The sequence below is a fragment of the Salvia splendens genome, chromosome 6, assembly GCF_004379255.2.
Source record: "Salvia splendens isolate huo1 chromosome 6, SspV2, whole genome shotgun sequence".
Classification (NCBI taxonomy): domain Eukaryota; kingdom Viridiplantae; phylum Streptophyta; class Magnoliopsida; order Lamiales; family Lamiaceae; genus Salvia; species Salvia splendens.
Window position 1 is genome coordinate 37455684 of NC_056037.1, and position 27818 is coordinate 37483501.

General features: G+C 33.1%; 2 protein-coding genes and 1 long non-coding RNA gene across 7 annotated transcripts; 2 read left to right on the forward strand and 1 right to left on the reverse strand.

Annotated features, from left to right (window-relative positions):
* Positions 1–1133: 1133 nt before the first annotated feature.
* On the reverse strand, positions 1134–4390 carry LOC121807646 (D-galacturonate reductase-like). 2 transcript variants are annotated; one of them, XM_042207922.1, is made up of 4 exons: positions 3901–4390; positions 2742–2913; positions 2142–2321; positions 1134–1441 (listed from the first exon to the last, which is right to left on the reverse strand). In XM_042207922.1, exons 1-4 carry the CDS (start codon positions 4212–4214, stop codon positions 1229–1231), a joined length of 879 nt encoding a protein of 292 aa, XP_042063856.1. In that variant the 5' UTR covers positions 4215–4390; the 3' UTR covers positions 1134–1228. The 2 variants fall into 2 exon arrangements, with proteins under 2 accessions (XP_042063856.1, XP_042063854.1); XM_042207920.1 differs by having other exon boundaries at positions 2670–2913; positions 3901–4389.
* A 6770-nt stretch (positions 4391–11160) lies between these two features.
* LOC121806705 lies at positions 11161–17662 on the forward strand. Of its 4 annotated transcripts, none has more exons than XR_006051702.1 (3): positions 11161–13050; positions 13162–13269; positions 16148–17662. It is a non-coding gene; the product is annotated as an uncharacterized LOC121806705 (long non-coding RNA). The 4 variants fall into 4 exon arrangements; XR_006051703.1 differs by lacking the exon at positions 16148–17662 and adding an exon at positions 13811–16140; XR_006051701.1 differs by lacking the exon at positions 16148–17662 and adding an exon at positions 13383–13591.
* Positions 17663–22451: 4789 nt separating this feature from the next.
* LOC121809748 (65-kDa microtubule-associated protein 6-like) lies at positions 22452–27657 on the forward strand. The gene is made up of 12 exons (XM_042210523.1): positions 22452–23070; positions 23941–24144; positions 24677–24940; positions 25152–25367; positions 25441–25596; positions 25681–25840; positions 25939–26090; positions 26186–26273; positions 26355–26428; positions 26508–26582; positions 26838–27174; positions 27258–27657. Exons 1-11 carry the CDS (start codon positions 22990–22992, stop codon positions 27171–27173), a joined length of 1806 nt encoding a protein of 601 aa, XP_042066457.1. The 5' UTR covers positions 22452–22989; the 3' UTR covers position 27174; positions 27258–27657.
* Positions 27658–27818: the final 161 nt, after the last annotated feature.

Sequence of the window (27818 nt, forward strand, 5' to 3'; positions counted from 1 at the left end):
TTGAATTTGTGTTTTGTTACATTTTGTTAAAAATGGTAGCAACGAAATCACATTTTTTTCATATCATGGTAAATTTTAAAATATTTTGATAAACACTTTTTTTATTTTTTAGTAGTATTTAAATTTATTTTTAAACTTATTGATTTATTGACATGTAAAATTTGTGTTCCACATTATTTTCTATCATTTACTAGTTTTTTTAAATATTTTTCAGTTTGAAAATGGATGATAATGTCAAATTTTGGGACGTATCAAAGTGAAAACAATAAACCTATTAATTTTGGACAGGAAGCCTATCATTCCATTAAAAGTGAAAAAATAACAAATGAACAGAAATGATATACGAAGACCATATACTTATTGGGCTTTATTAGGCCCAAATTTTAATTGTTACACAAATTATTTATTTCAATAAAATAAAATAACTTGATGATATTTAATCCATGCTGATTTTTTAATTTAATGTTGTTTGATATTCGAATATCCCGTAAACTATCGTCAACACCATCAAATTATAAATCTCATAATTCGGGTCTATTATTATGTCTATCACTTCAAAGTTAAAAAATTGGAATTTCAAAGTATAAATAGAAGTATCTTGTAAATTTGGTGATCACAATATCAAATTATGAGATATTAGAGTTGTCAAATGGACTGAATCGATCTAGTATGAGTCGGGCCACCACCTTAGAAACAACAAGGTCGGCTTATCGGGTGTAGTATGTGGTTCAACTGAACTGAACCTCTAAATAAACCTAGGACGGGCTCCGGCCCAAGTCCATTAGAAATTCGGGCCAACAAAGGCCCAACTAACTAACAAGCTTCATCAACCATCCTGTCTTGAAAATAATGAAATCATAACACCATAAATAATTGATCTTGCTAGGTCAAGTTTACTCTAGCTCTAATCCTTATACTTCTAATTATGGAAACTAAAACATTTTCAAACTCAGCACAGCTCGGCCCACTTCATACAAAGGGTTTCGAACCCCATCGGGCCTCACCGAACCTGGCCCGGGCCACTTGAGACATAAACCTACCCAAATTTCAAAGCAATCTTAATTGTGAAATCAATTGAGGTTGACACATGATTATGGTGCTCAACTAAAAACATCATTTTACAATCAAATAGATGTGTAAATGGAAAATAATTTTATTGGATAGAAATGTGTAGGGAATTGCAAAAGAGAAGTGTTTGTATGTGGTTTGTTTATAAAGAAACTAAAATCTAAAGTGATGCATCTATCTCCAAAACAAGAGGATGGGGTCCCAAAGCAGCAGCCAAAGTGACCCCTTTGGTTTGTGGGAGTTGGCTAATTTTGTCCAAGTCTTCATCACTCAGACACCAATCAAATATTTCAAGATTTTGTCTCATCCTCTCTTTGTTAAAGCTCTTGCTTGCTATGCTCACTCCTTGCTCGTACACCCACCTCAACGCCACCTGTCAAATGTCGGGAAATTAGCACATACTCCCTCCGTCCCAACTTACTTGGATCGTATTTCTTTTTGGATTGTCCCAAGTTACTTGGGTCATTCCTCTTTTTGGCTAAAAACAAAATATCTAATCACACTTAATTTATTCTTTCTTTTACTTTACTCTCTCTTCTTTCTCTTACTTTATTACCTCCTCTACTTTATTTAATTCACTAAATACAATTTTCTTAAATCTCGTGACGAAAAGAAACGCCTCAAGTAATATGGGACGGAGGAAGTATATGATCACGGATATTAAATACGAAACACAAGAAATTCTTTACACAATTCGATACGATGTGTATCTGCATCTATGCAATACCAAACCAATTATTTTTCACTATAACTTTCAGATACACGATGCAACCAAATGGAGTAACATTTATTTATAGACAAAAATAGTGAAACATAATTCTAGTCAAGGCAGGATTCGAATTGGGCCTAAAATATAACTGTACGATAACCTCGGGTAGCGGGCAAGTTGGATCACTCTGTCGGGATTAATTAAGTTCCTTTCATATCCATACTCAACAAAATGCTCTAAAGTAATACTATTATTATTATTATTATTATTATTATTATTATTATTATTATTATTATTATTATTATTATTATTATTATTATTATTATTATTGAATAGAAAAATTAAGATTGGAAGTGTGAAGTACCTGAGCTGTGGTTTTTCCCATGGCTGTAGCAATATCTGCTAAAACATCATTTCCCAATATTCTATTATCTCCCCATTTTGTGTTGTTTGCACCAAGAGGAGAGTAGGCTGTGATATGAATGCCTTTTTCCTTGCAGAATTCCCTCAGTTTCTTTTGTTGCCAAAATGGGTTCAGCTCCACCTAATCAACATATCACAAATAACAAAAATTAATGTGCGTTTGGTATAATGGATTTGGGACTTGAAGTTGTAGAATATGTAATTATAAAATACTAATTTGTTTGTCAAATTAAGTAAATTGTGTGTGCGGCGTTTATACTATATGTATGTTTGAAAATACTCAACGAACAACTATTTTAAATTCCAAATACTATAATTTAATTTAAATATAAAATTAGATGAATTTAAATTTATATTCAATTCACTCATGTTTCATTATATAAATAATACATAAAAATAATACTAATACTTTTTTCATTTAAATTTTCTTATTTTTTTTAAAAATGGTATGAGAGAGAGAGAGAGTGACTTGGTTGATCGCAGGAGGGATTTTGGCAATGGAGATGAGGTGGTCAAGCAAATTGCATGAGAAATTACTAACACCGATTCCCTTTGTTAGCCCCAAATTGACGCATTCCTCCATGCCTTCCCACACCACCTTCATATCCAAAGCCTGAACCAATTCCTCCGGCACCGGAGTTTTCCACACCATCTCCGTCATCCTCACCGGCCAATGGATCAGGTACATATCCACATACTCAAGTTTCAAATTCCTAATAAAACAAATAAACATCACACATCAATATATATAAAGAGAATATTGATATCAAATCGGATCGTTGCTTATCATCAATTAGTTTCAATGTCTACTATCATGATATCTTCAGATCGGATCATTGATTATCAGTTGAAATTTTAACTGATCAAGCAATATAGTTGTGCCAAAGCATAATGAACCATTATTTAAGTCAGAAGGAAAACCCGATCGCAATACATGCACATTTTACAAGCGGACTCAACTTCATATGACACAACAATATAACCGATGTTGGCAATTGAAATATAAAATGAATATAAAAATATCCCTCATCGGTTGTACACAAAGAGCTTAATCTACTATATAAGTCTCGTGGGCCTATCTTCCTATCACCAATTGGTTTTAGGTTAACTGACCCAGCAGTATATCTGGGCTGAAACCGAAAAAATGACTGACCCAGCAGTATATCTGGGCTGAAACTGAAAAAATGACTGACCCAGTAGTATAACTGGACTGAAAATTTGGGTCAGTGGTCCAACCGATCAAAAACAACAGTATATCTGGGCTGAAACCGAAAAAATGACTGACCCAGTAGTATAACTGGACTGAAAATTTGGGTCAGTGGTCCAACCGATCAAAAAAAAATTGGTTTTAGGATGGTGGGTCATATTTAACTGACCCAGCAGTATATCTGGGCTGAAACCGAAAAAAATGATTGACCGAGCAGTATAACTGGACTGAAAATTTAGGCCAGTGATCCAACCGATCTAAAAAGGATGGAACCCATGAATTTCTATAAATCGAGACTATATAAGTCAAAAGGAAAGGACCCTTACTTGGCTCTTTTGCAAACTGACACTACAAGATATACTATCATAGTATCAGATTGAATCTCCAGCTACGAGCTAAAACTTTATTCTATAGCTGAGCCCAAACATAAAAAGTAACTGACACAACACAACTGAAATCACTGTACAAGTCAACAGAGGAAATAGGGTCTTACTGCAGGCTCATTTTGCAAGCAGGCACGATCTGGCCGGGGCCCGCGAAGCTGGCCCACAGCTTAGTGGTGATGAAGAGGTCGCTCCGCGACTCCACAAGGCCGAGGCGCAGGGCCTCGGCCACAGCCTCGCCAAGTGCCTTCTCAGATCCGTAGGCGAACGCCGTGTCGAAGTGGCGGTACCCGGCCTTGATCGCCTCCAGCACGGCCGCCTTCGTCGTCTCAAGGTCCGCGGCCGGGAACGACGCCGTTCCCATGCCGATCACCGGCATCTCCTTCTCCACTCCGGCGAGATTCACCGATGGAATCGCTGCCATTTTATCTTAATTAATGTGTCACTTAAAATGAATCGGAGAGAGTATAATTAATTCACGATTTAATGCAGTAGCTTTATCAATATATATATATATAAAGAGATCAGGGAGAATTTATAGGTAGAGACAAAATGAATGAATGCCTACAAAATTGGAGGCGTGGAAGAGATGAAGGTCTACAATGGCGGATTTCGCTATTTAAAAAAGATTATCATAGAAAGAAAGGCTATGGAAGGTTCCAACTCTCATGTCTCAAGGTCAAACTATTCAGACTGGTAGGTAGTAATATTATTGGAAAATGACAGGCATTTGTTTGGATCGACATGGTAGTAATATATTATTGGAAAATGACAGGCATTTGTTTGGATCGACATAATCATGGAAGATTGGAATTCGTGAAATATAAAAATAAATATAATAATATCTGTCTATATAAAGAATTTAATTAATTATATAAATCTCATGAGACTCCCCTTCTATCACCAATTAATTTTAGGATGAAACTTATAGATTTTTATAGAAATGATATACTTTAGTTATAAATGATAAGTGATATACTTATAACTAAAGTATGATTAGAACATGTAAAGAAAGGACTAATTATTGTACAAAGGCGAAGAAACAACATGGAACTATTCTAACTATAGGGTTCGTTGACCTACCCCCTTAACTAAGTAGTATCATTAATTTGTTTTGGATTAATTACACGTAAAATTACTAACTTTGATCAAATTCTCAATTGGTGCACATTCACATATAATTTTTTTGTGGTTTAGATGAATAATAATAAGATGTATTAACGTTCGGGATGTTCGGATTGCAATATTATATCTCATGATTAAATATGTATTGTGTTTGGTTTATGATATTGAATCTCACAACTTAATCTAGATGGATAATCATGTTATATGCATTCGTCAGAGCCACACATTTCCCACTAAAATAATATTACAATGAATCTTAAATGGATTATAATGTAATAAGTAGTCATAACAACCGAATGACACCTATTTAAATAGTAAAGTCTATCCACAACACTTTATAAATGGATAAAGTATGACTGATTGAAAGCAATATGTGATAGGTGGTGTATAAAAGATGTTAAATGTCGTGTAAAGTATCATAGAGATTCTCCTTATCGAATTTCATTATTGAGCCCAAAAAACTAAAATAAGTTGGTAAGTTAGAGCATCATTAAACCCGGCCCGTTTTCAGGCCCCAAGTCCCCTCCAAGTCATAATTCCTCTACAGTTGCGGCCCAGACCCCAACTGCTCTAACCCTGCAGGCCATAACCCGGGCCGCAACTAATAAATGACATTATTCACAACTTCGACCTATTTTACGTGTAAAAATTGAAAACGTTGAACAATTATAACACGAGAAATTCATTCTTAATTCAAAAATAATAAATTATAAACTAAAAAACTAAAAATTATAATATAAAAAAATGCAAAAAAATGCAAAAAAATGCAAAAATTAGAAAATTGATGTCGCCCATCTCCCTCTCCCTCTCCTTCTTCTTCATCTTCCTCCCTGTTCTTCCTCTCCCCCTCCCTCTTCTTCCTCTTCCGAACTGTAAAAATTCAGAAATTGGTGAACAGTAGCGCCCCGAACCTCCTCCAACCGGAAGCTCCATCGCCCGCCAGGCCGGAACCCGGGACCGGCCTGGGCCGGAAGAATCTTCAGAAATTGATTTCGTCAAAGTTTATAATAATTATTTAAAGATAGTTGCTCACATGTCTATGATCTATAAATTAAATATGAGCAAAACACTATGGTATGCACGCATGATTATACGCTGATCGACGATCAAAAATGACAGCTAATGAAATATTGTATTGAAGCTTATAATCATAAAGTTATCAATTGAGAATTTTGCACGCAACAAGTCTTTGTGAATAAAAAAAATAGTATACTCCATCAAGGCAAAAAAAATTTGTGCATTAATAACAGTATGCACGAGTAATAAATTAGGGTGATGCTAAATGGCCGTAATATGGCTAGCCATAAATTTAAAATATTAATAAATATTTGTATGATTAATGCTAATTCAACAAAATCAACGCACCTCAAAAAGAGTAAACATGTTGAGACTATTGTGCCATTTTACTTGAAATATACAACTCCTAATATCTTTTATACAAATATAAGTATAACCCATATAGTTGAATATTTTTTTATATTTTTAATTTATTATACTCCGTAGTTCGTAAATGCATCGGTTTCATTTTCTTTTTTTTTGTTAAATTTTAATTATTAACCATATTATAGTTTGATTCCATATAAAAAAATATTAATTTTTTATTATTGCATGAACTCAATATCTTTTTATGCAAATATAAGTATAACCCATGTATTTTTTTGGGGACGGAGGGAGTAGTAATCATTTATAAACTTAATCTTAATAATCATAATTCAGAAGTAATTCCATCATCAATCATTGACTAGCTCATTTTGAAATGTAGGTGATTGACTGATTGATTTATACTATCATCGTCATTATTGCTAACGTCTACAAAGTAAATGGACTAATAGTAGTTATATTAAGTTAATGTAGTAATGGAGTAGCACATAGTATTATATTCTATATTAACAGTAATAATATTTATTGCTATTATTATATTATATCACAACTTATAATTGGAAAGTATATAAATACATAAACAATTATGTACTAAGATAAGGTTACATTTTGATATTATTAATTATTTTAAAAATGTTTTAGTACTCCCTCCGTCCAATGAAAATATGTACTTTTGGTTGGGCATGCGTTTTAATGCACAGTTGGTAAAATAAGAGAAAGGAAGAAAGAAAAAAGAGAGAGAGGAAAACAGAAAAAATAATTAAAGTATTGTTACTTGTTAGTCGAGAATGAGTCACATCTCAATAAAGATAAAAGAGTTTTCAAAATTAAAAAATACATATTTTTTATGGGACGGACTAAAAAAGAAATAATGCACCGGGGGGTTATTTTTATTTTTTTTTAAGACAGTGGGACATGGCAGAAACTTACTGGGGATGGGAATTTTCATGTTTTAGTTTTTTTTTCTATTTTAAGATTTTATTATTTATAAAATAACATTTATGTTAGAACCTAACATTCAAAATAAAAGAGAAAAATATAATTATGTAAACACAACTATATCATAGTATATAAAAATAATTAGTATGTTTATTTTTAAAATTATATTATAATGCACCATACAACTTAGTTATTATTGATTTCAATTTAATATGATTAATAGAAAAACATTTAGCGAAAGATAAAAACTTAATCATAGACTAAAAAATTGTTTAAAAATAAATGACTGAAAATAAAAAATTAAAAAATTAAAAAATTAAAAAAAGAAATGTAAATATCGGATTAAGGAAATTAAATTGGAAAACAATTACAATTAAATAGAAAGGGTAATAGTGTAAAGGTATTGGAGCATTAAATGACCTATTTGAGCTATAACATCTAAATTTTACTGAAATGTCATTTTATGGCCAGCCATAATGTGGCCACATAGCATTTCCCAATAAATTAATGTAGGCCACTCAGTCTTAACAAATAATTAGAAAATTATGGAGGAAAAAATAAAAATAAAACACTTAATATTAACGTTTTGGAATTTAAATTGAGGCAACCATAAGATTATTTCTCTTTATATAAAAATATACTCTCATCAGATACACTCCATTAGTCATAATCTAATTAATCATGTATGAGGCGACGGTGCATATGCCGGCGGCGGCGGCGGTGGTGTTGGATCCCGGGAAGCTGCATCAACGGACACCAGCTCTGGAAATACATCAAATTAATTATAACAAATAGAATTTTTAAATTTCATTTACCAAAAAAAAAATTTAATTTCGATTCAAATGACTGTCGATTAGTTAATTTAAAACATCACAAAGAAAACATCATTTATAAAATTACCGGTAAAGCTCTAAAATTTAAGAATCGACCTAATTCGATATTCAATACTAATATTGAAATTACAATTGAAGTTCTAAAAGTTGAGAATCAACATTCGATACTTAAATAAAAATAAGAGATTATTGCCATTTGAATAGCAATTTTGTTGTTAACTTCTAGTCAATCCAGAAATTAGAATTTATAATCATATTTTTAAAATTTTCACAGTTGTTCTACTATATATCACCAAAATCAAACTAATTTGCAACATCAAATGGGAATATGCGACAACAAAAGGACATTACTCTGTGCAAAATAATGTCATTATATCGGGTGTTGATTAAAACATCATCATTAAAACAATGCAATCTTGTTACCACGTCACATTTGATTTTATGGCATCAATTTCAATTTTAACAATGATAAGACAAATTCAAATGAATTATCCTAAAAATATATATATTAAAGTTTGTGATTCTCTCTCTCTCTCTCTCTCACACACACACACGAGCCTGGATTAAATTTAGATAAAGAAGATGATGATGATGATGATGATGATGATGATGATGATACCTGAAAATGCAATTGATCTTGCTTCTGAAAAACCAAGCAATATGAGTATGACAAGAATCACTATGTTCCTCGCCAATTTCATCATCTCTCCAAACTTAAATTTTCTCTAATTAATTAAACCAACTTGTTAAAAAACTGAGGTTCTTATATGGGATCGCTGCAATTTATATACATTATACAGTTGATAAAATAAGAAGGATTGGGGGAATAAATAAAATCTTGCTACAAAGAAAAAGTCAAGATATTATTACTTCGTTTTCTATGTTCGTTTTGCGTGTTTGAAGGGTTGAAGATCAATTTACCCTAAATTTACATTCCCCAATAAATATTCAATTCCGCTTGAGAGTTGCAAATAAATTCTTAGTTTTTTCTGATAAAGTAAAGGCTCAAACCACATATAAAATGGGTGAGCAGGTAAAAATACAATCTAGTCTAAGAAATTTTTGCATTCACTTAAAAACGACACATATTTTAATTGTACAATCGGTAAAATATGATAGAAAATGAAAAACTCGTGCAAAATAGGAAAGATGAACAACAAAATTAGTCTCACTTGTAGACGACACATATTTAAATACGCAATTAGTAAAATACTACTACAAGATAGAAAATGAAAATTATATGTGAAAGGAGAAAGAGAAATAGAAAATGTGGTGTATTAATTTTCGTGATTAAAAATGAGGCTACTTAAAAAATCTACCAAAATAAAAATGGAACCAATCTTTGTGGGCAAGAGAATATTTGTTATATTGGCATTAATGTTTACTAATTTAATTATAACGGGCTAAAACAAATACAATTAGAGTACGTAATTGTTTTGGGACCAATAATTCAAAGTCAAACCTTTTTTTTCCAGTTTTATTAGTTAGTAAATCATTAAAGAGGTTCATTTTCTCTGTGTTGATTGAGTCATGTCCTCTTTTTTCTAGCGTTTTCTATAACATAATTAAATTGCTACATTTTATTCAAATTTGGGGTGCGCGGATGGTTTTGACTTTGACCTTGTGGCTTAAAGTGATGCAAGTGTCGAGTTTTAAAGAGCCAATCATAGTCACACGAGCTCGAACTAAGAAGTTTAAAAAATAAATTGATTTAAGAATTGTGAAATTTAAGTGAGAGTTCAAAAAAAGAATAAAACTTACTATTACTAAGTCTAACGCTTAAACAAAGACAAACTATTTGAATCGTGTAGAAGAAAAAAAAATCAAAACTACTTAATACAACACTTTCATTTATTTATTCAGACTATTTAATATTGATCAACATTTTTCATGAATTTGAGAGATTCCGTCCAATATACTACTATGTGATATTGGTCCGGCAGGTCGGTTTTTTAGTCCAGAGCCTTTGTCCTAGCGGCAAGGAGCTTAGATATTATTGCATAAGGTGCTGAGTTCAAGCCCTCTTTACATCAGTTGTAATTTTCTCATATCTATAGTATATGAATTTATCCCTCATATAGGAGTTATTTTTATTTTTTTTTTAAGAAGAAGATATTGGATTATTTATTTTTCATGGGCTCTTCTCTTTGTTAATAGGTTATAGGTCCATTTATCTGCAATCTTTGGCCTATTTGCATGAAAATGAATCGATGCAACTCAGGCAGGCTAAACTTTCATCTTCAATGGACTTATTTGGATAATTACGAATCAAACTACTTGAAATAATACTCTTTTAAAGCCATCTCATAAAACGAAAACGAAGCTATTTTACCAACACTCCTACATATCCACATAGATTTATCAATAACCACGTCAGTTTAAAGTTAGACGGAGATATACCTTAGGTGGCCCGTCTTTGTGAAGACGATCTGATGCGCATCAGATGAGAGGAAGGCCTACTTTGCGGCACGACAGGAGTCGGCGCGCAAGGACGTGGAGCGCGCATTTGGTGTGCTCCAGTCTCGATGGGCGGCAGATAGGGATCCAACGCGTTTGTGGCATGTCGACTGCATTGCTGATATAATGTACGTCTGTATTATCATGCACAACATGATTGTCGAAGATGAAGGTGTACAACTGACTAGTTGAGCCAACAACGATAATGAAGTCGGTCCAAGCCACGGCGCGGCCGCCCCCAACGTACGAAGCGGGGTACCTCACGATGAAGCCGGCCGCCTCCAGGCACATGCCGACATGCGCCAAGTGGATGCTGATATTCGACTCCAAAATGATTTAATTGAAGAGTTGTGGGCACGGAGGACTGTACGAAGATAGGTTTTTTTAATTATGTAATTTTGTTAAATTATGTAATTTTTTTATTATGTAATTTTGTTAAATTATGTACCTTTTTAATTTAAATAAAATTGTTGAATTTTCGCATATATGTGGCGTGAATTTAATTCCGTATTTTGTGTGATTGTTAATTATTTGTTTTTAGTGCTGATGATGTGGTATGGTTGTGGCTGGGCTATTGCAGCTGATTGCTAAGAGAAATTTAGTGTCGATGATGTGGCATTGTTGGGCTATGGCTTGTCCGCCGACCACGGTGGATGCTCTTATTCCCTCCAACAAAAAGCGTTTGAAGAGGGCGCTTTCACCACATTCTCTGAGGCAGAACAGAGCAGTGGCGCCATGAAGAAAGCTCGATGCCTATGCCTGCGATCTCGAGTGATCAAGTTCCCCATTCGATCTGCTTAGATCTGCTAGCTTTCCTGTGCATTTTGATTTTTTTTCCCTTAAAAAATGGAGCATTCAGCATGGATTTTAGGCTTCCGTTTGATTTTCTCCAGTTATTCACTGTTGTGTTTGGAATAATTTGCTGGACGTTTTCCAATAGCCAAGTAATCGGCGATGTCGCTCTTCGCCGATCGCTTTTATCATACTCTCTCCGAGTAACTCATTTGCATCTATCCGAATTTTTATTAGTATTTCATTGCGAAATCTGTAGCTAAATGCTTCGGGGATTACTGATGAGTATGCTTATGCAGGAAATTCTAATTTTCTTTTAATTACTAGTAGTACTTTTTTCCCGATTGAGTATGTTATGTGATTAAATAGCATTTCTGGTGTTTGTGTTAAGGTTTTCTGCTTGTAATATGACGGAACGCGGAGCATCAACGATCTATTGTTGTGTATGATTCTGTTCATTTACTGTTAAAATCTTGTTTAACGAACAGATTAAACACACTACTTACCCTGTGGCTGTGAATGATTAGCATTTGTCGATATATCAACAGTGTTTCTCATACACCAGAAGAACCTCAAAGTTGAATCACTGCAATGTTGATCTTGAGGATTCTTAGTTCTTGCTACTATTTTTGTTATCCATGTATGCCTCACACAAATTGCTTTTATCTTAGATTTTACAAGAAAGTATGTTTGTTTTCCATAATTTTTGTTTGAACTTTGACGAGAAATGTGAAGGCATCTCTTGGAAGTTGTCCTTTCATCTAGTAGTTATGCAGATTGTTCATTCTGTTAAAATATTTTTGTGCAGTGGTGCATGGCTGAGATCTTGAGATATAGTTTTATGTTCCACAGTGCTAACGACACTAAAAGCATTCATTTAGACTCTGACTAGTTTATTCACTTGCAGCCTTCATGCTTTAATAGAGCCTTGTTGTTCATTCAGTTACTCGTGACAAATCTTCACAAATCTTCAGTTACTCTTGACAAATCATCAATTTTCTTCTCCTTTTGTTTCATCTAACCTGCTTAATATTTGTTCATTGGCTATTCCAGTAGGTAATTAGGAGAAGGAGATTCAATCCTGTATAATTTTTTTGGGCTAGTCAGGTTTTGCTGTTTTAGAAGTTTTCATTATGCCTTGTACTGATCACTCACCAATTAATTTTAAAGAGAGCATATGCTAAAGTGAACAGTAAGCTTAATCACAATCAAAATGCAAATCTAGAGTCTATTTAAAGACTTAATGATAGCAAGGTCACAAAAAACTGGCTTCTACATCCGATTGGAGAATGTAGCTAGCAGTTATTTGCTCTTGTTTCATTATGGATATCAAACCAAGTTGGTAAATTGATCTACATCCATCTTTTTTTCTTTTTTAACCTGATTATTATTGTCAGATACATGATTCTCCTTCCCTATCTGTTATAAATTTCAAATCCTTGGGAGACAAGTTTATCAAGGACCCAACCTTACACGACCATTGATGTGTTGAAATCCGTTGGATCGTTGTTTCATTAATGTATGTGATATCCTGCTCCATTTTCTATTAAGCATGATAGTTGCCAAGAAATCTACAAGGAGATGGTTTTGATGCAGGTAATTGTATGATGTGCTAGTCCTTACTGACTCTATTTGTGCTCCACAGTAATAAAATTTCTTTAAGGTTCTGCAATTTGGGATTGGCATGTCAAACATTTCTTTTACTTCAGTTTAAGAGCTTCTTGTTCAATTCAAGTAAGCTTTCTGACCAACATGGAGTTCTTTCTGTCTCTGCTGTTTGAAACTGTATTTTAAACTGAAGTGTAAATCCTAATTATTGAATTTTGTTTTTTTGGGTTAACTCAGTTACTCAGGGCAGTTTTGAAGCTTGAATGGATGTTATAGATCTGCTTTATGATAATGGAGACATCAGTCTTTTACAGCAATCCTGAGGCTCTGGCTGCACCAGTAGTGGTATGTGCATTGTGCTCACTTACTTCAGCTGCAATGAGATTTATCAAGTTATTATCCATTAGCATCTATTTATTTTGAAAGGTGTTTTTCACCCTTCACTTAAATCATTACAGCACCTCTACAAAGGACGGAGTTTCCTAGAGGCACTGTCATTAACCTTAGCACATGCACCATCACTCTAGCCAGCTGCTAATCTGAAAGCAACAATAAGTTATAAATGAAGTTCTTAACATTGGATAACTCAATTTATTACAGACGAACATTAGTCCAACTCCAACACTATTTTGTCATTTTTTTTCACATTCTTCCACTTCCATCATTTTTTCTCTCTCCAAATCTTAGTTTTTCAACCTATAAAGCTTGAAACTACTCAATATTAGAAGTTTAGAACGACCTCCGATATGTTAAGTTAGATAGTTAATAATGCTTGAACAATGTAGATTATACTGATTACTGAGGTTAATAATTACTTGACCTGTTGACCATTGACCACTAGATTTTGGATTTATTAAATAATTGGAAAATCTCCTCATAAATGCAGGCTAGCCACAATTTGTTCAACTCTTGAATCATCTAAGTCTAAGGCAAACAAAATCTTATGGAATTTCTTCGAAGCCTCTATTTTTATTTCATTTAAAGTGAGACATAAATTTTAGTTAGTTTAAGTACAGTCTGACATTTGTTGAGACGACCAAATTAATTGAATGAGATCATATTTCCATACTTGTGGAGAAAATAAGGCCGTTTCACATTGCTTGAGAAGGATTATCATCTGAAAATCTTAGTCTTAAATGTACATACAAATTATCTCAAATTTGACTAGTCACCGATTGAATGAATTGGTTATTCATTGACGTCTATATGGTTGGTAGAGTGCCCCCTTCTACCAACCATCCATCACCATTATTTGATTCTTCCTTTCCTCACATTAATCATACAGTCATTTATATATGCCTATCCTTTCTCAAAGTCTGCTAAAACTTCTAACCACTTTCTTGGACCATTGGACAAAGTTTAACACAAGAATCTAACTTTGAGAGAGCCTGTCTTATAATATCATTCGATTCAACCAATTCTCTAGCCACTGTCTTTTAGAGTTAAATGGCCAAGACAAATAGTATTGTGTTCCCTTGATCCCTTCACTCTTAACTAAAACTTTGTTTCATCGGATTTAATAATTTATAATAACGTTTACTGGAAAGGTTTCATTCTAGCTAGCAAGTATATGAATAATCAGAAAGTAAATCATACACTGATTCTTATGAATTCGTGTATTTGTATGCTCATTAACACTAACCACAGCAAAAATTATAAGCTATTGCTTATTTGATCAGTAGTTGGGTCAATTCTCTATATATTACAAATTTTGGCCAAATTTTTGGCTTGTAATGCACCTTTCAAAATTTGAATGATATATCATAAAGTTTCAAAATTTCTCAATTGTCTCATTTGACCAAATTTGTTTTATTTTATTCTTTACACTTTTAGTTTCTTAGGCTCAAAATGACGTCGTTTAGTCGCATGCATTGTCGCTATTTATCGACATCATCAAATTTAACACGTGTGCACCAACTTAACATTGAATTTGCCATTCAAATTTTGAAAGGTGCAGAACAAATCAGAATTTGGTCAAATTTTATGATTTTACATGCAAATTAACCCTTTTGAGTTTTGATTTCCATGTTGCATTTAAGAAAGAGAAGCTAGGTTGTGTCTGTCCAGATATATTCGAGCTTGAGCTTGAGCTATCATTATTAATTTAGCATTACCTAGGCGTAGGGAGATCTCCGCCTAACTCTCGTTATATGTACTCCTCTCATAACGTAGCTATATACCCCACCCTTTGAAGGGTTGCTGTTCATCACATAGTTTAATGATTAGTTGTTAATCCAGATATGTTGATTTGAAATCCTAATTTTATCCTACTCCATATCATTTAACACCGTCTTATACTTTATAATCTATACATAATTCACTACACGCTCTTTCTTGATTTAATCTATGTGCCAAAACACCTCAATTAAGGCGGTAGGGATGAGTACTAAACAATTGCCAAAAATTTGATGATCCTAGGGCATATATTCGAAACCCAAGCGGAATATTATATAGCAAATAGATAAAATGTACATATGATTGTAAAGGTTTGATAAAAATAAAATATGTTTATGGATTTTGTCTGGTGTATGAAAGATAATATTTTGACATTTAGGGCATAGGACCACAAAGGGCCATCCATGATTCCTTCCTATCAAGACATGAATTTAATTTTAGCTTTTCTACTTGCTTGTCCTTCTTCCTACCTGCATTCCCCACTTCGTTGATGTTTTTCTGTTTACCTCATGTAGTAATTCACTTAAATCAATTCGCGTCACATTCTGTTTTTCATGGTTTTTATTCCGAAAATTATTCTCTTTTTGTGATCTTGATTCGTCCACCAAAATTAGTGCCATTTCTATTTATGAAAAACATTCTCACCATTTTTTCTCTCCTCATTCTCTACATACTTTTTTTTCTCTCATATTTTATCAACTGTGATTTAAAATTTTATCGTCCACAAATAGGATTATTTTTCGCGAACGAAGCTAGGGAGTTTTACATAATAAAATGGATGGGTTAGTTGTATGACATTTAATTCACTGCAAAATCATCATCCTCTATCTTTGCTTCTGTTTTACTAGAATTCTGTGACGGCATATTTTTACTATAGAATTTTGGACTAGGCCTAATGGTTAAATTTATTAACCCCTAGTTATACTGATCCCTATTTTTACGTTTTGATATATCGGACCACTATTAATTTTAGTTTCTATAGTTTTATTCAATAATTTTTTTTGGGTCTTTGTGGGTTGGCATGTTGGGACTTGGGACCGATGACAAGGTGACAGGCAGGAAAATGCGGCATTTGACGTAAGTTTTGGATGATATGACGATATAATATGAGTATGCTTATTGTGTCCACATCGGGTTGAAGGGTAAATTATCCAAAAAATATTAAAAATGGTATATTATGGTTTGTCCTCTAACTTGAAAAAAAAAGTAAAACTTGGATTTGTTCACAATTTATTCTACTACGAACTGTTTTTTTATGAAATTGTATACTACTATGATATAGTAGTCGGGCAATTATATGTGAAAGTCACCGCTAGTGAGTTAAATGATATCATCAAGATGTCAATTCATAATTAAAGAACACATTCTTATTTGGTTAAAGAAACATCAACGTGATATTACACTTAATGTTACCAAATTTTTTTTGCCGTGAGATAATTATGAATAGTCCAAACTTCATAATTTTCATACTGATTTATTTGAAGTCACGGGACTAATAAGAATTTGAGTAAATTTCATGTTTTTTTTACAAACTACCCATTTAAATATATTCTCAATATTGACAAACATTTGAACATGGTTTTCTTTCTACCTGTTTATGCTTGTATTTTTAGCATTTATAAACTAATCATGTGATTGTGCAAAAAGTATACTATTGTTTTGAGAAATTTGGAATTGGAAGGATCAATAACTACAATAGGAATAGGATAGTGTCAATTTAAAATAGTTAGATATTAGTGCAATGGAACAAAATGATATCACTTCATTTAAAGTCATTAATCTAAATTCATTATGGTAATACATAGTTTGTTCTTTCCTTTTGTTTTCTTTTGAGTGGGTAATATAATGTTAAACCTTGTTCAAGTTAATTGTTTTAGAACGCACTAACTATACACCCTAAAGTAGATTGTTTCGTTTTCATCAAAAAAATTTATGAAGTCCTGTTTTATGAATTAAATGTTAAGATAAAGAATAAAGTAAAGATGATGATATTTTTTATTTTAAAAAAAATATATCACTTTACTGAGATGTCTTGAAAAGGAAAATGAGTCACGTTAGTGTGATAGAAGTAGTTAGTATTTTGTTACTAATAAATTGTGACATGATCCACCTCCGAGGTGGCTGTGCGGGTGGGTGAATTGTAGTAGGAGTAACAACTTTTTAATCGTAAGTGTGAAATCTCACGATGATCAATCTAATGACTAATACTCCTAATATTTTGTCACACACGTGAAGATGATGGTCGAATTTTTGGAAGTAATATAATAAATGATTCCACCTTTTGCGCTCTACTCGTATAAATTACTCTCTATTTATTTGAATTTAAATTATTATTGTGCTGTGAAATGGAATGCTGCAACGGAAGACCCTCTTGTGTCGCGCCATCCCTTCTCTAGTGGGGCCATTCTTGGCGCCACCCCCTCCCTCCACCTACAATGGTTGCCACACTGCACCGGAAGTTGCGTGATAAATAAGAGAGAGTGATATTATATTTAAAAATGTGTCATTTAAAAATGAAACATCCCAAAAAGCAAAATGCGTCACTTATAATAGAATGGAGGAGTACAAGTTTATAAACAAACCAAGTAATTTATCATAGTCGCTATATATGTCACTCTACAAAACAACCACGCTTTTTTGTTTTGTTTTGCTGTAGTTATTACGGTATACCAACTATGGTTGTTTTGTTCTTTTGTTTTGTTGTAGTTATACCAACTAATTTGTTACTAGTATAGTACTTATAACATTTTTTAACAAATAACATCGATGGTAAACAAACCATCTCCTTGTTGATAATTTGCAAAATAAGATTATAGCTTGTAAGTATTTTGTAAGTAATTAAGTTGATGAGGATCATCATCTAAAAATACGGGCTTAACTCAGTTGGTTCCTGGGTGGTAGATTGTCCCTAAGCAGACAGGATCGAATGCTGGCAGCCGCAGTGTGGGAGTTTCACCACTGTGGTGGCTCCTTGTGTGCTGGTTACCAGTGTAAGTTCCTCCCACCTAATGGGCCGCTGAGGTACCGTGTTTGAACCCCTCCATAGCGATGTCGGGCCGGGTTATGGGGGCGCCTGGGGTGAGCGAATCACCTTTTGTCCCTAAGAAGAACATAAATATAATTAAGAGAAAAAAACCACTTGGTCTTTTTCTAGTCCTCTTTTTTTGTTCTTTTATTGGTAGAAGGAAAGTGACTGCACTCAAATTTAGATATAGTACCATAATTTGTCTTCATCTATAAAATGCTACGAATACCAACAAATTTAATATCCCACTTCGTAAATAAAAATCTTTTCTTGCAAGTTAATCAATGCTAAATTAGTTGGTTCATCGTTCGTTGTGTTTGTATACCTTTTTTGGGGTTGATTGACCGTCCATGCAACAATTTTCAACCTTTTACAGTTTAATACTCCTACAAATATTAAGTAGGAGTATTGTACTATTAGATTATGTTATTATTCTCCAATTTATTGTCGGTTTTTTAAGTTCGGTTTTCGGTTTTTCGGGTTCGGTTCGGTTTGAATTTTGAACTAAATTCGGTTTTTCGGTTTTGGTTCGGTTTTAGTAAAAAAACGAACCGAAACCCGAATGCACACCCCTAGATAATTGACATGTTGAATGTGGTACGTACTGAATCGAACTGGTTCAGGTAAAGGTAATTAACCAGAGTATGATATATGTAAATGTATGTATGATATTTTGTCCAAATTGGATAAAATTACAATTTACATATAATAATCAAAAGCATCCAACTGTTTAACTAAATGATGTACTCCGTCTATTAATGAAGATGAGTATATTCTCCACAAATCCAAAAGATTAGACTTTCATTTTGACATTTCGGCCCATCATCATACTGCATCATAATCAACGATTTTGAGTTTCAGAATATACAACTTAAGAGGTAGTTTGAAAGAATAGATAACTTATATAATTATTTTGTTTATAAATTCCTAATGGTATTGAGTTCATCTTCAACTTATTTTTCTTACCTTTTAATTTCAACAATGAAGATAAAATAAATTTATAGGATAGATAAGATCAAATGGACCCCTCCACCTGGAAAAAATAAATCACTGTATTTTATGATAGGGCACCAGCTTTTATATGATTATATTTATCACTCCATAGGATAATGAAAGTTGAACAGAATGCAATGGGTCCATTATTCTATACTTTCTAAGCAATAGTTACATTGTATTTTCTTGCACAGAGTCATATTCTCAAGTACCAATATATGTACACAATTAAATACTCTCTCTTAAATAGGTAGACTTCATATATACTCTCTCTTTCTGCGATTATACTTTTCATTTTTTGGCTACACGGGTTTAATAAAGTACTAATAAATAAATGAATATTTATCTCATTTTTTATATTAATTAAATGTGATTAGAAAGCATGTTTAAACGTAGCTTTCATTATTTTATTACTTCTATATAGTAAAAATGAAATTAAATAAATAATTATAATTGATAAACCAACATGAAAAAAAATGAGATGTATAATCATGGGCATAGAGAGTAATATATTTTCTACAACAGTATAATAAACTTCAATATGAATGTTATGATCATCTTTTTAATTATACTTTATAAATGCTTGTCTTCAAAATATGTATTTTCAATATTGTCCCACTTTATTTGAAGCGCTTTTTGGGTACGTGATTTTAAAAATGATTTTTAGGAAATTAGATAGAGAGAGAACTATGAATAAATTAGATAAATGAACAGAAAATAAAATAGATAGTTCATGAAAGCGATTAATACTTGTCATATAGAGAAATGACTCCAAGTAGTTTGAAACAAACGTGGAATTGAGTGAAAACATATTTATCTTAAGAAGATTCTTTCATTTAAATTAATATTGATATTCTTCATTTGGGAATAATTGCTATACATAGTATTTTAGTTAATTCATCATAATTAATATCGTCATTATTGAGATCGGTTGGTTCATGCTTCATAGTACATTAATATTTGTCAATCGTCATTATGCAATGATTGCACTGCAGCAGCCTACTCCACTAGATTATACATACGCAATATGTATTAAAAGTATTTTGACATTTTTCTACAACAATAATTGATTCTAATACAGTATTTTAGAGTCCCATGCAACATATAAATATGATTGCATGTTTCGTCACGTATACAATTAATTATGTTATAATTATGGACTGTATTTAATTTAGACATTATTGCACACCCTTTATTGCACATATACATACGTAACATACCCTACTTTCTTTTTTAAAGAACAATATTGATTTCCCGATTATTATGTGGTCGTTACCCATTTTTTAATCAACAATAATTTCTCATTTACTTCATTATATAATATATGGAGTGTATTTAGACTTTATTGCACCTATGCATTTGCATATTCTACTTTAATTTTTTAGTAAATTAATAATAATTCTTCATTTATTTCGTGACAGTAGTAATTCTCAATTTACTGATTGAAAGAGAAATTTCTTAACTATATCCTACTTAGTACATGCAACATCTTCTTTTCTTTATACATGATGACAACAAATTTGGGATATTTTTGGCTAAGAAAAATTCTGACTAATATATCCAAATAATGGTCACATGCATATTATTTTTCTGCCTCATTCTTATCAGTTAGATACTTAGATTAGAACACTTGTTTTTGGGTATTATGTACAGTAGAATCAGTAGATAACGATGAGTGAGTTTATCGTGTGATGCACACAGAAAATAGTGTTTGTAGCAATAGACACTTTTTAAGTCTGAAAATTTAAAATTATCACTAGAGATATTTGAAAACTGAAAATATCACCATGAGTCATTTTTTTTCCATTTTCCCTTAAATCTATTAAAGACTATCTTTTGTATTCTGTAATCATTTTAAGTCAAAGATTGTAAAATATTTGGTTTTTAATTACGAATAAATAAAAACAATTTATTCTATAATTAATTATTTTATAATTCTATAATTTATTTAAGTATTAAAGCACTTTGAAATTTTAATGATATTATTTCGAATTAATTGAATACTTATTTTATTTTAGAGTTATTTTCAATTAATTTGAAATTTATGCACTTATATAAAAATTAAATATAGTTATATTATAACTAATTTATCGTAATTAAAAAAGCTATTACTGTAATTAATTTCTTGAATCTAATATCAATATGTCTTTTAGTAGTACTACTCTGGAGTTTGGATTATGTACAATTAACTATTAAAAAAGATAAATCGTCAGAAATATTTAATTATGAGATAAATGATGAATGCATCATCCATCTATATAACATTGTATGTGGCTGTGTCACTTTGCATCAACTTTTAAAAAACTCACACCAAATCAAGATTCAATTTTTTTTTTATTTATTGTTGTTGTTGTTATTCAATTTCTCATGATAAAAAAGGTACCTTCGCTTAATTTGTTCATTAATCAACCCTTTTAGCAATTGAATTTGAAAAGTACAATAAAATCATTTGGATTGTTAATCTCATCAAAGAATACCATATTGGTAAAACGTTAATTCGGACTGGGATATTATTTTTGTTTGTAATTGGAAACTTTCAATTTTTTTAATATAAATTGACTTCTACAAATAGAGTTTTGGGTGGTTTGTCATTTTCCACGAGGTCTTATAAATAATTGATAGAGGGAAAATATAGGTGAAGTTAAGCATTAGTTTCCGTAATATTTATTCTTATGTAGGACGACAGTTATACATTGGTCCAATAATAAAATTTTACTCTATTTAATCTTTTTTTGTATAGTAGGAGTATATACTACCAATATATTATCAATGACGATCTTCCATTTGTATACCAATATTCGGTAATGATCTTCCATTTAGAACATACGAACAAGAGCATATTTAGTTTGTCGAAAGCTAAAAATTCATTTTATTATTTCAAGATATTCGTCATTACCTTTCTCAGTTTATTTGTTAAATTTAGTAAGTATTTCGTGTATTCCATTACCTCATTTTATCACAAAACTCATTTTACTATTTTTTACTGACATTTTTCATATTTTTAAAAACTCTTATCGATTCCAAATAAGATAACTTAGCACCGACAAAGGAATAGTATTACTCTGCTTTTGACCAATTTTAGCCATTTTCTTTTATTTTATATAATAAAGTACTTAATCATTTGTTTACAAAAATAAGTGGAGAATTTTAGCTTAATAATTTAATGTGTAGACAAAAATGGTTCAAACGTCCACATAATAGTTTCTTCGCGTTGACGTAAAAACAAGAGGAGAGTGGCGGTAGTGAGACACGGAGTGGAGATAGCAATTCCGCCTAACGGGAATATACAAACTCTCCAATAAAATAATTAATGAAAAATATTCCTTTTTACACCGGAGGCGCACTGTAGCATAGAACTCCGCGCAAATCTAATCTGCACAGATCCACCTGCATCTGCGCAAGTTAGCCCCCACCACCTCCTAAAATCACAATATCTTCCTTTTTTTGCTTCTTTCTTCCACCTCTGCTACAAAGTACATGAAATCGCAGCAATTTCAACAGTAATTGTGAATGTGATAGCTGCTGCTTCATAATAATTGAGCTTGTGCTACCGTCTTCTACAATTTTTTTATATTTATAATCTAGAATATTTCTCCACAGTACCTAATTCTTCCTCTCCTTTCCTTTAAATAAAGAAATTGGATTCAGCAACAAAGTTTGTTTGTCCATTTGCGTTGAATTTAGCTTCAGATCTTTTAGAGAGAGAGAAATGGTGGTGCATTACATTACATAGTCTCTTTTTTGCTTCTCTTTTACCAAAGGAGAGAGAGAGAGAGAGAAGATGTTGGAAGGTGCTGCCCTTTCTTCATAAAGTGTAAAGGTGAAGCCTTTAAGCATTTTCTGGAAAGCCCCTTTGGATTAAGCTGTGAAAAATGATGACTGCTGCATTTGGGAGTAATTCCATCAGTTTCCACACAAGCAATACTTGCAATACTCTGCTGAAAGAACTTCAGGTTTCTCTTTCTTTCTCTCTCACACACACACTTTTATTTTGGTTAGTGTAGAGTAGGTTTTCATGATGTTGTTTGGGGGTGAAAGGGTTCTTGTCATGATGTTTCTATGATTTCTGTTGAACTTTCTTACTTTTGATTTGTTTTTTTTTTCCTTTTGTTAAAATTTATAGGATAAGGGTTTATTACTTCATCAATTTCTCACAGTTCCTTGTTTTCCCTTGGAATTGTTATCTTGATTTTTTTAACTATCCAGTACCAAGAAGATTAATTTTTAAGATAATTTCTCTGTTAAAGTTATTATTTATAAATTATGTGATGATAAGGGTGAAAACTGGAGTTCTTTGCACTGTTGGTTGCAAATAATGTCTCTCTGCTTGTGTAACTTTTGATTTTTTTCATTCTGATAAGTTTATAGGATAATAAGGGTGGAAATTTATTAGAGTATGTACTATCATATTATAAATATGTAATTTATTACTTCATTAATTTCTCACAATTTCTTTTTCCCTTGCAAGTGTTATCTTAAAACTTTTCCTATCAGTAAGACTTTATTTTGTTTTTTTGTATGAAGAAGCCAAAACATTGGTTTTAATCTGAAGAAAGATTAATTTTTATGATAGTTTATCTGTTAAAGTTTACATATTGTTAATTATATGATGGTATGGGCAAAAATGGAATTTCTTTACATTGTTGATAGCAAATCATGTCTAAACTGCTTGTGTGTATAACCCGAGTTTTTCTAGTGAAAAAGAAAAGATGAATTTCATATTTTCTTGTTTGAATATCACAATTTTCTAGTTTCTTTGGGTAAGACTTTTGATAATGGAGTGTAATTTACTTGGTGGTTTTTGTAACTGTTTTGATGACCAGCAATTATGGACTGAAATTGGGGAGACTCAAGCGGATAAAGACCGCATGTTAATGGAGCTCGAGCGAGAGTGTTTGGAGATCTACAGAAGAAAGGTTGATGAGGCCGCAAATGACAAGGCACGCCTTCATCAGTCTATTGCTTCTATGGAAGCTGAGGCTGCAATGCTTATTGCAACTCTTGGAGAAATCAACATAAATTCGCCGGTAATGAAGCATCTTTAACACTTGAGACAACTAGCACTTCCATTTTGTGTAATTAATAGAATGCGGTGTGCAAGAATGTTTGTGAGAGAAATGAGACTATGCTCCCGATTCTCGTCTAATGGTGTGTCAAGGATAATTGAGTCTTAGATTGAGCTGGTAAAACAACATAAAACAATATAAATCAAAGATTTTCAGAGCTTTGAGAGTTTTGCTTTACTGGTTTTAACCTATTACACATAAATCAAACAACCTCGGTCCTCGATTGCTGAATATTGTTTTGAGTGGCCAGTAGTTTTTTATGGTGTATTGATTATTTTTAGAGTTACAACTCTCTCTCTCACACACCTGAGGTGACTCGACCCCCCGACCTATTGATTTGAGGGGGAACTTCTTACCAAATTGACTTCATCGTTCTGTTCTGGTTATACTATCTCTGTCTTATCTTAAACTATATTGACATTAACTCGATTTCCCTTATAGATATTTGATTGGTTGTATAATATTGCTTGGCTGATATTTTGCGAACCAACAGGTGCAGTCTGACAAGAAAACGAAATCTTTGAAAGGGCAGCTAGCCTCAGTCAGACCATTAGTGGAAGATCTAAAACTTAAGGAGGAGGAAAGAATGAAGCAATTTGCAGATATTAAGTCACAAATCGAGAAGATTAGTGGCGAAATTTCTGGTTATGGCAGTACTTCCAGTTCCATGAGCGTCTTGACTCTGGAAGAACAAGACTTATCAGTGAGAAAACTCACCGAACATCAATCAAAACTACGTAGTCTTCAGAAAGAGAAGGTTCATGAAGTAGTGTGTTAAACATACAAAAAAATATCTTCTGTATTTGTGCATACTTCGTTCCAGTCTTTATATTGAACTACAGCTTGGAAACTTATTATGGCCTTATTATTTAATTTGGAAGTGCGTTCCTCACAATTTGAACGACTGCTTTCAGTTAAGGATAAAATCTCCTTGACTGTGGTTCTAAAATTACTCTTCTTCTTGGCAGTCCGAGCGCCTCCAGAAAGTGATGGATTATGTGAACGAAGTGCATACTTTGTGTGGTGTCCTTAGTATAGATTTCGGCCAAACTGTGAGTGATATCCACCCAAGCTTGCACGGATCAAGTGTGGGGCTTGTCACAAATATCAGTGACAGCACATTGGAGGGGCTTGATCAGGCTGTCCTTAAGTTAAAAACCGAGAAAAAGTTCCGGTTTCAAAAGGTATTTGAACTCTGGTATTCTTTTGTCCAAATGTGTTGCTTTCTTGCTCATTTAAGAACTATTGTTGCTGCAGTTGAAAGATGTTGCCGGGTCTCTCTTTGAACTATGGAACTTGATGGATACATCGAAAGAAGACAAGGCTAGCTTCCTTAGAATTACTTCAGTCCTTGGTTTGTCCGAATCAGAAATTATGCAACCAGGCGCTCTTTCACCGGAGACAGTTCAGCAGGTACGGGATCAGTATGAATTTACCCAACTTTGCGGCTTCTTTCCAGAAACGTGAGCTGATTGTTTATAATGTCGTATCCAACAGGTATCAGCAGAGGTCGAGAGGCTCACGAAACTAAAAACGAGTAGGTTGAAGGAACTTGTGATGAAGAAGAGGTCGGAGTTGGAAGATCTGTGCTGTAAAATTCATATTCAACCAGATCAAAGCACAGCTGCCGAGAAAACCAGTGTTTTGATAGATTCGGGTGATTAATCTGTTTCAATAAGTACTTCCCATCTCTCCCTGCCTACAGTCTTGTTGATTCTTAGTGAAGTTAATCGTTTGAACTCTATCATACTGCAGGCTTGGTGGATCCCTGTGAGCTCTTAGCTAACATCGAGGCACAAATATGTAAAGTCAAAGACGAAGCTTTTAGCCGCAAAGAAATAATGGAAAGGATAGACCGGTGGCTTTCTGCTTGTGACGAGGAAAAGTGGCTTGACGATTATAACCTTGTAAGCTACCATATCATGTTCGAGATATGCAAATCATTTATCAGAAGTCCGTCACTAGCAATTTATAATTTCTCTTTTATTGTTCGATCATCCAGGATCACAATCGCTACAGTGCTGTAAGAGGTGCACATATAAACCTTAAACGTGCAGAGCGAGCCAGGATCATGATAAATAAGATTCCAGGTACTTTTTTGGACTCGTTGACGATATCTCTCCTTATCGGAGCTGTTTGTGTTTCCGAGGTTAACGAGATGAGATTTGCAGCTATGGTTGATAATCTAATTAGCAAGACTCTTTCATGGGAGGAGGAGAAACAGAAACTGTTTCTTTATGATGGAGTAAGTGATTTAAAAAACTTCCAATGTGTTTCGACGTTTTTGACTGCTTTGTTAATTGCATCCTGCGTGTCGTGTGTAGGTGCGTTTGGTGTCGATTCTGGAGGACTACAAACAAGCCAGACGACTCAAGGAAGAGGAGAAGAAGCGAGCTCGGGTAATTCAAATTAGATTTTCTTAGAGAAAATCTTTGCTGATAACATAGTTCAGAAATTAAAAAAAAAAAAAAAAAACATAGTTCAGAAATAAAGGAACATATATATAGTCTTTCTTGTAAAATATCAAATCTTGGGGAAAACAGAGTAAAAAACTCAGCCATACGTTTGCTCAACGCCTCGTAAGGAAAACAATCGAGAGGCTATTTTCGATGATTCTCATGTTCTTTTTCCGTTTCTACCTTTCCTAAATTTAGGATCACAAGAAACTGCAAGATGTGCTCCTTACCGAGAAAGAATCTATGTACGGGTCTAAGCCAAGTCCGAGGAGAAGCAACAGCTTCAGGAATCAAAACGGATATCGAGCATATGGGAATGGATCGGTGACACCCTCACCCCGTCGCAACTCCCTTGGCGCTGCGACTCCCGAGCTCCTCACACCACGCTCATATTCTGGCCGTCACAATGGCTATTTCAAGGAAATGAGAAGGCTCTCCACTGCTCCTCTGAACTTCGTCGCTATACCAAAGGAAGACACCATGTCGTTTTCCTCGATCGGTGGCTCCGAGCCCGAGTCCCCTCCTCAAGTTTGAAGTGAGTTTTTACATTAAGCAGAGAAACATACTATCACTATCTACAAGGTTTTGAACATCTTCATTACTATTCACTCTTTCTAGTTCTTGAGAAGTATCGGCTCGAGCTGAAAGGAATCGATAGGGGCTTGTGAATATAGGTGATGCAAACTATGGTGACCGAGGGTGGCGTACGAACGCGTCGGTGCGTATTTACCTTGCTTCTTGCTTGATTTATGGAAGTATGTATGAGGTGTTTGAAGAAGAGATGGGATGCTAAGTATAGAGGTGTTTATTCATAGGGAATAGCTAATTGGAAATAGTGTTGTTGAATTAGGAGATGTTATGTTTGTATATAGAGAGAGGCTTGCTGTTGTTGTTGGGATTTGACTTGGCTGCCTCATTTGCTTGTTGCAGTTTCAAAGATAGATTTTTCAGATGTTTGCATTTTGGATCATTACCTGAATAATCGAATATTTAATTTGAATTAAACTATAATTAGAAATTTGGTTTGGTTTGATTCAAATTTTTGACAAATTGTAGTTTTTAAGTTTGGGTATACGAAGAATTGAAACAAAATTGGAAACCAAACTTAATTTTATCAGTATAAAGTATTCTTTTACCTAAAAGTCTGAAACGAATCCTACTATTATAGATATTCTACAT

Bases quoted from the DNA above. Each gene is read 5' to 3' on its own strand.
- LOC121807646 (XM_042207920.1), bottom strand. From the start codon at position 4,214: ATGGCAGCGATTCCATCGGTGAATCTCGCCGGAGTGGAGAAGGAGATG. The intron at 2,914-3,900 runs GTAAGACCCTAT...TTGTTTTATTAG, and splicing joins GCTTGCAAAATGAGCCTGCA to GAATTTGAAACTTGAGTATG. The intron at 1,442-2,141 runs GTACTTCACACT...GACATTTGACAG, and splicing joins TGGGAAAAACCACAGCTCAG to GTGGCGTTGAGGTGGGTGTA.
- LOC121809748 (XM_042210523.1), top strand. From the start codon at position 22,990: ATGATGACTGCTGCATTTGGGAGTAATTCCATCAGTTTCCACACAAGC. The intron at 24,145-24,676 runs GTAATGAAGCAT...GCGAACCAACAG, and splicing joins AAATCAACATAAATTCGCCG to GTGCAGTCTGACAAGAAAAC. The intron at 25,841-25,938 runs GTGATTAATCTG...ATCATACTGCAG, and splicing joins CAGTGTTTTGATAGATTCGG to GCTTGGTGGATCCCTGTGAG.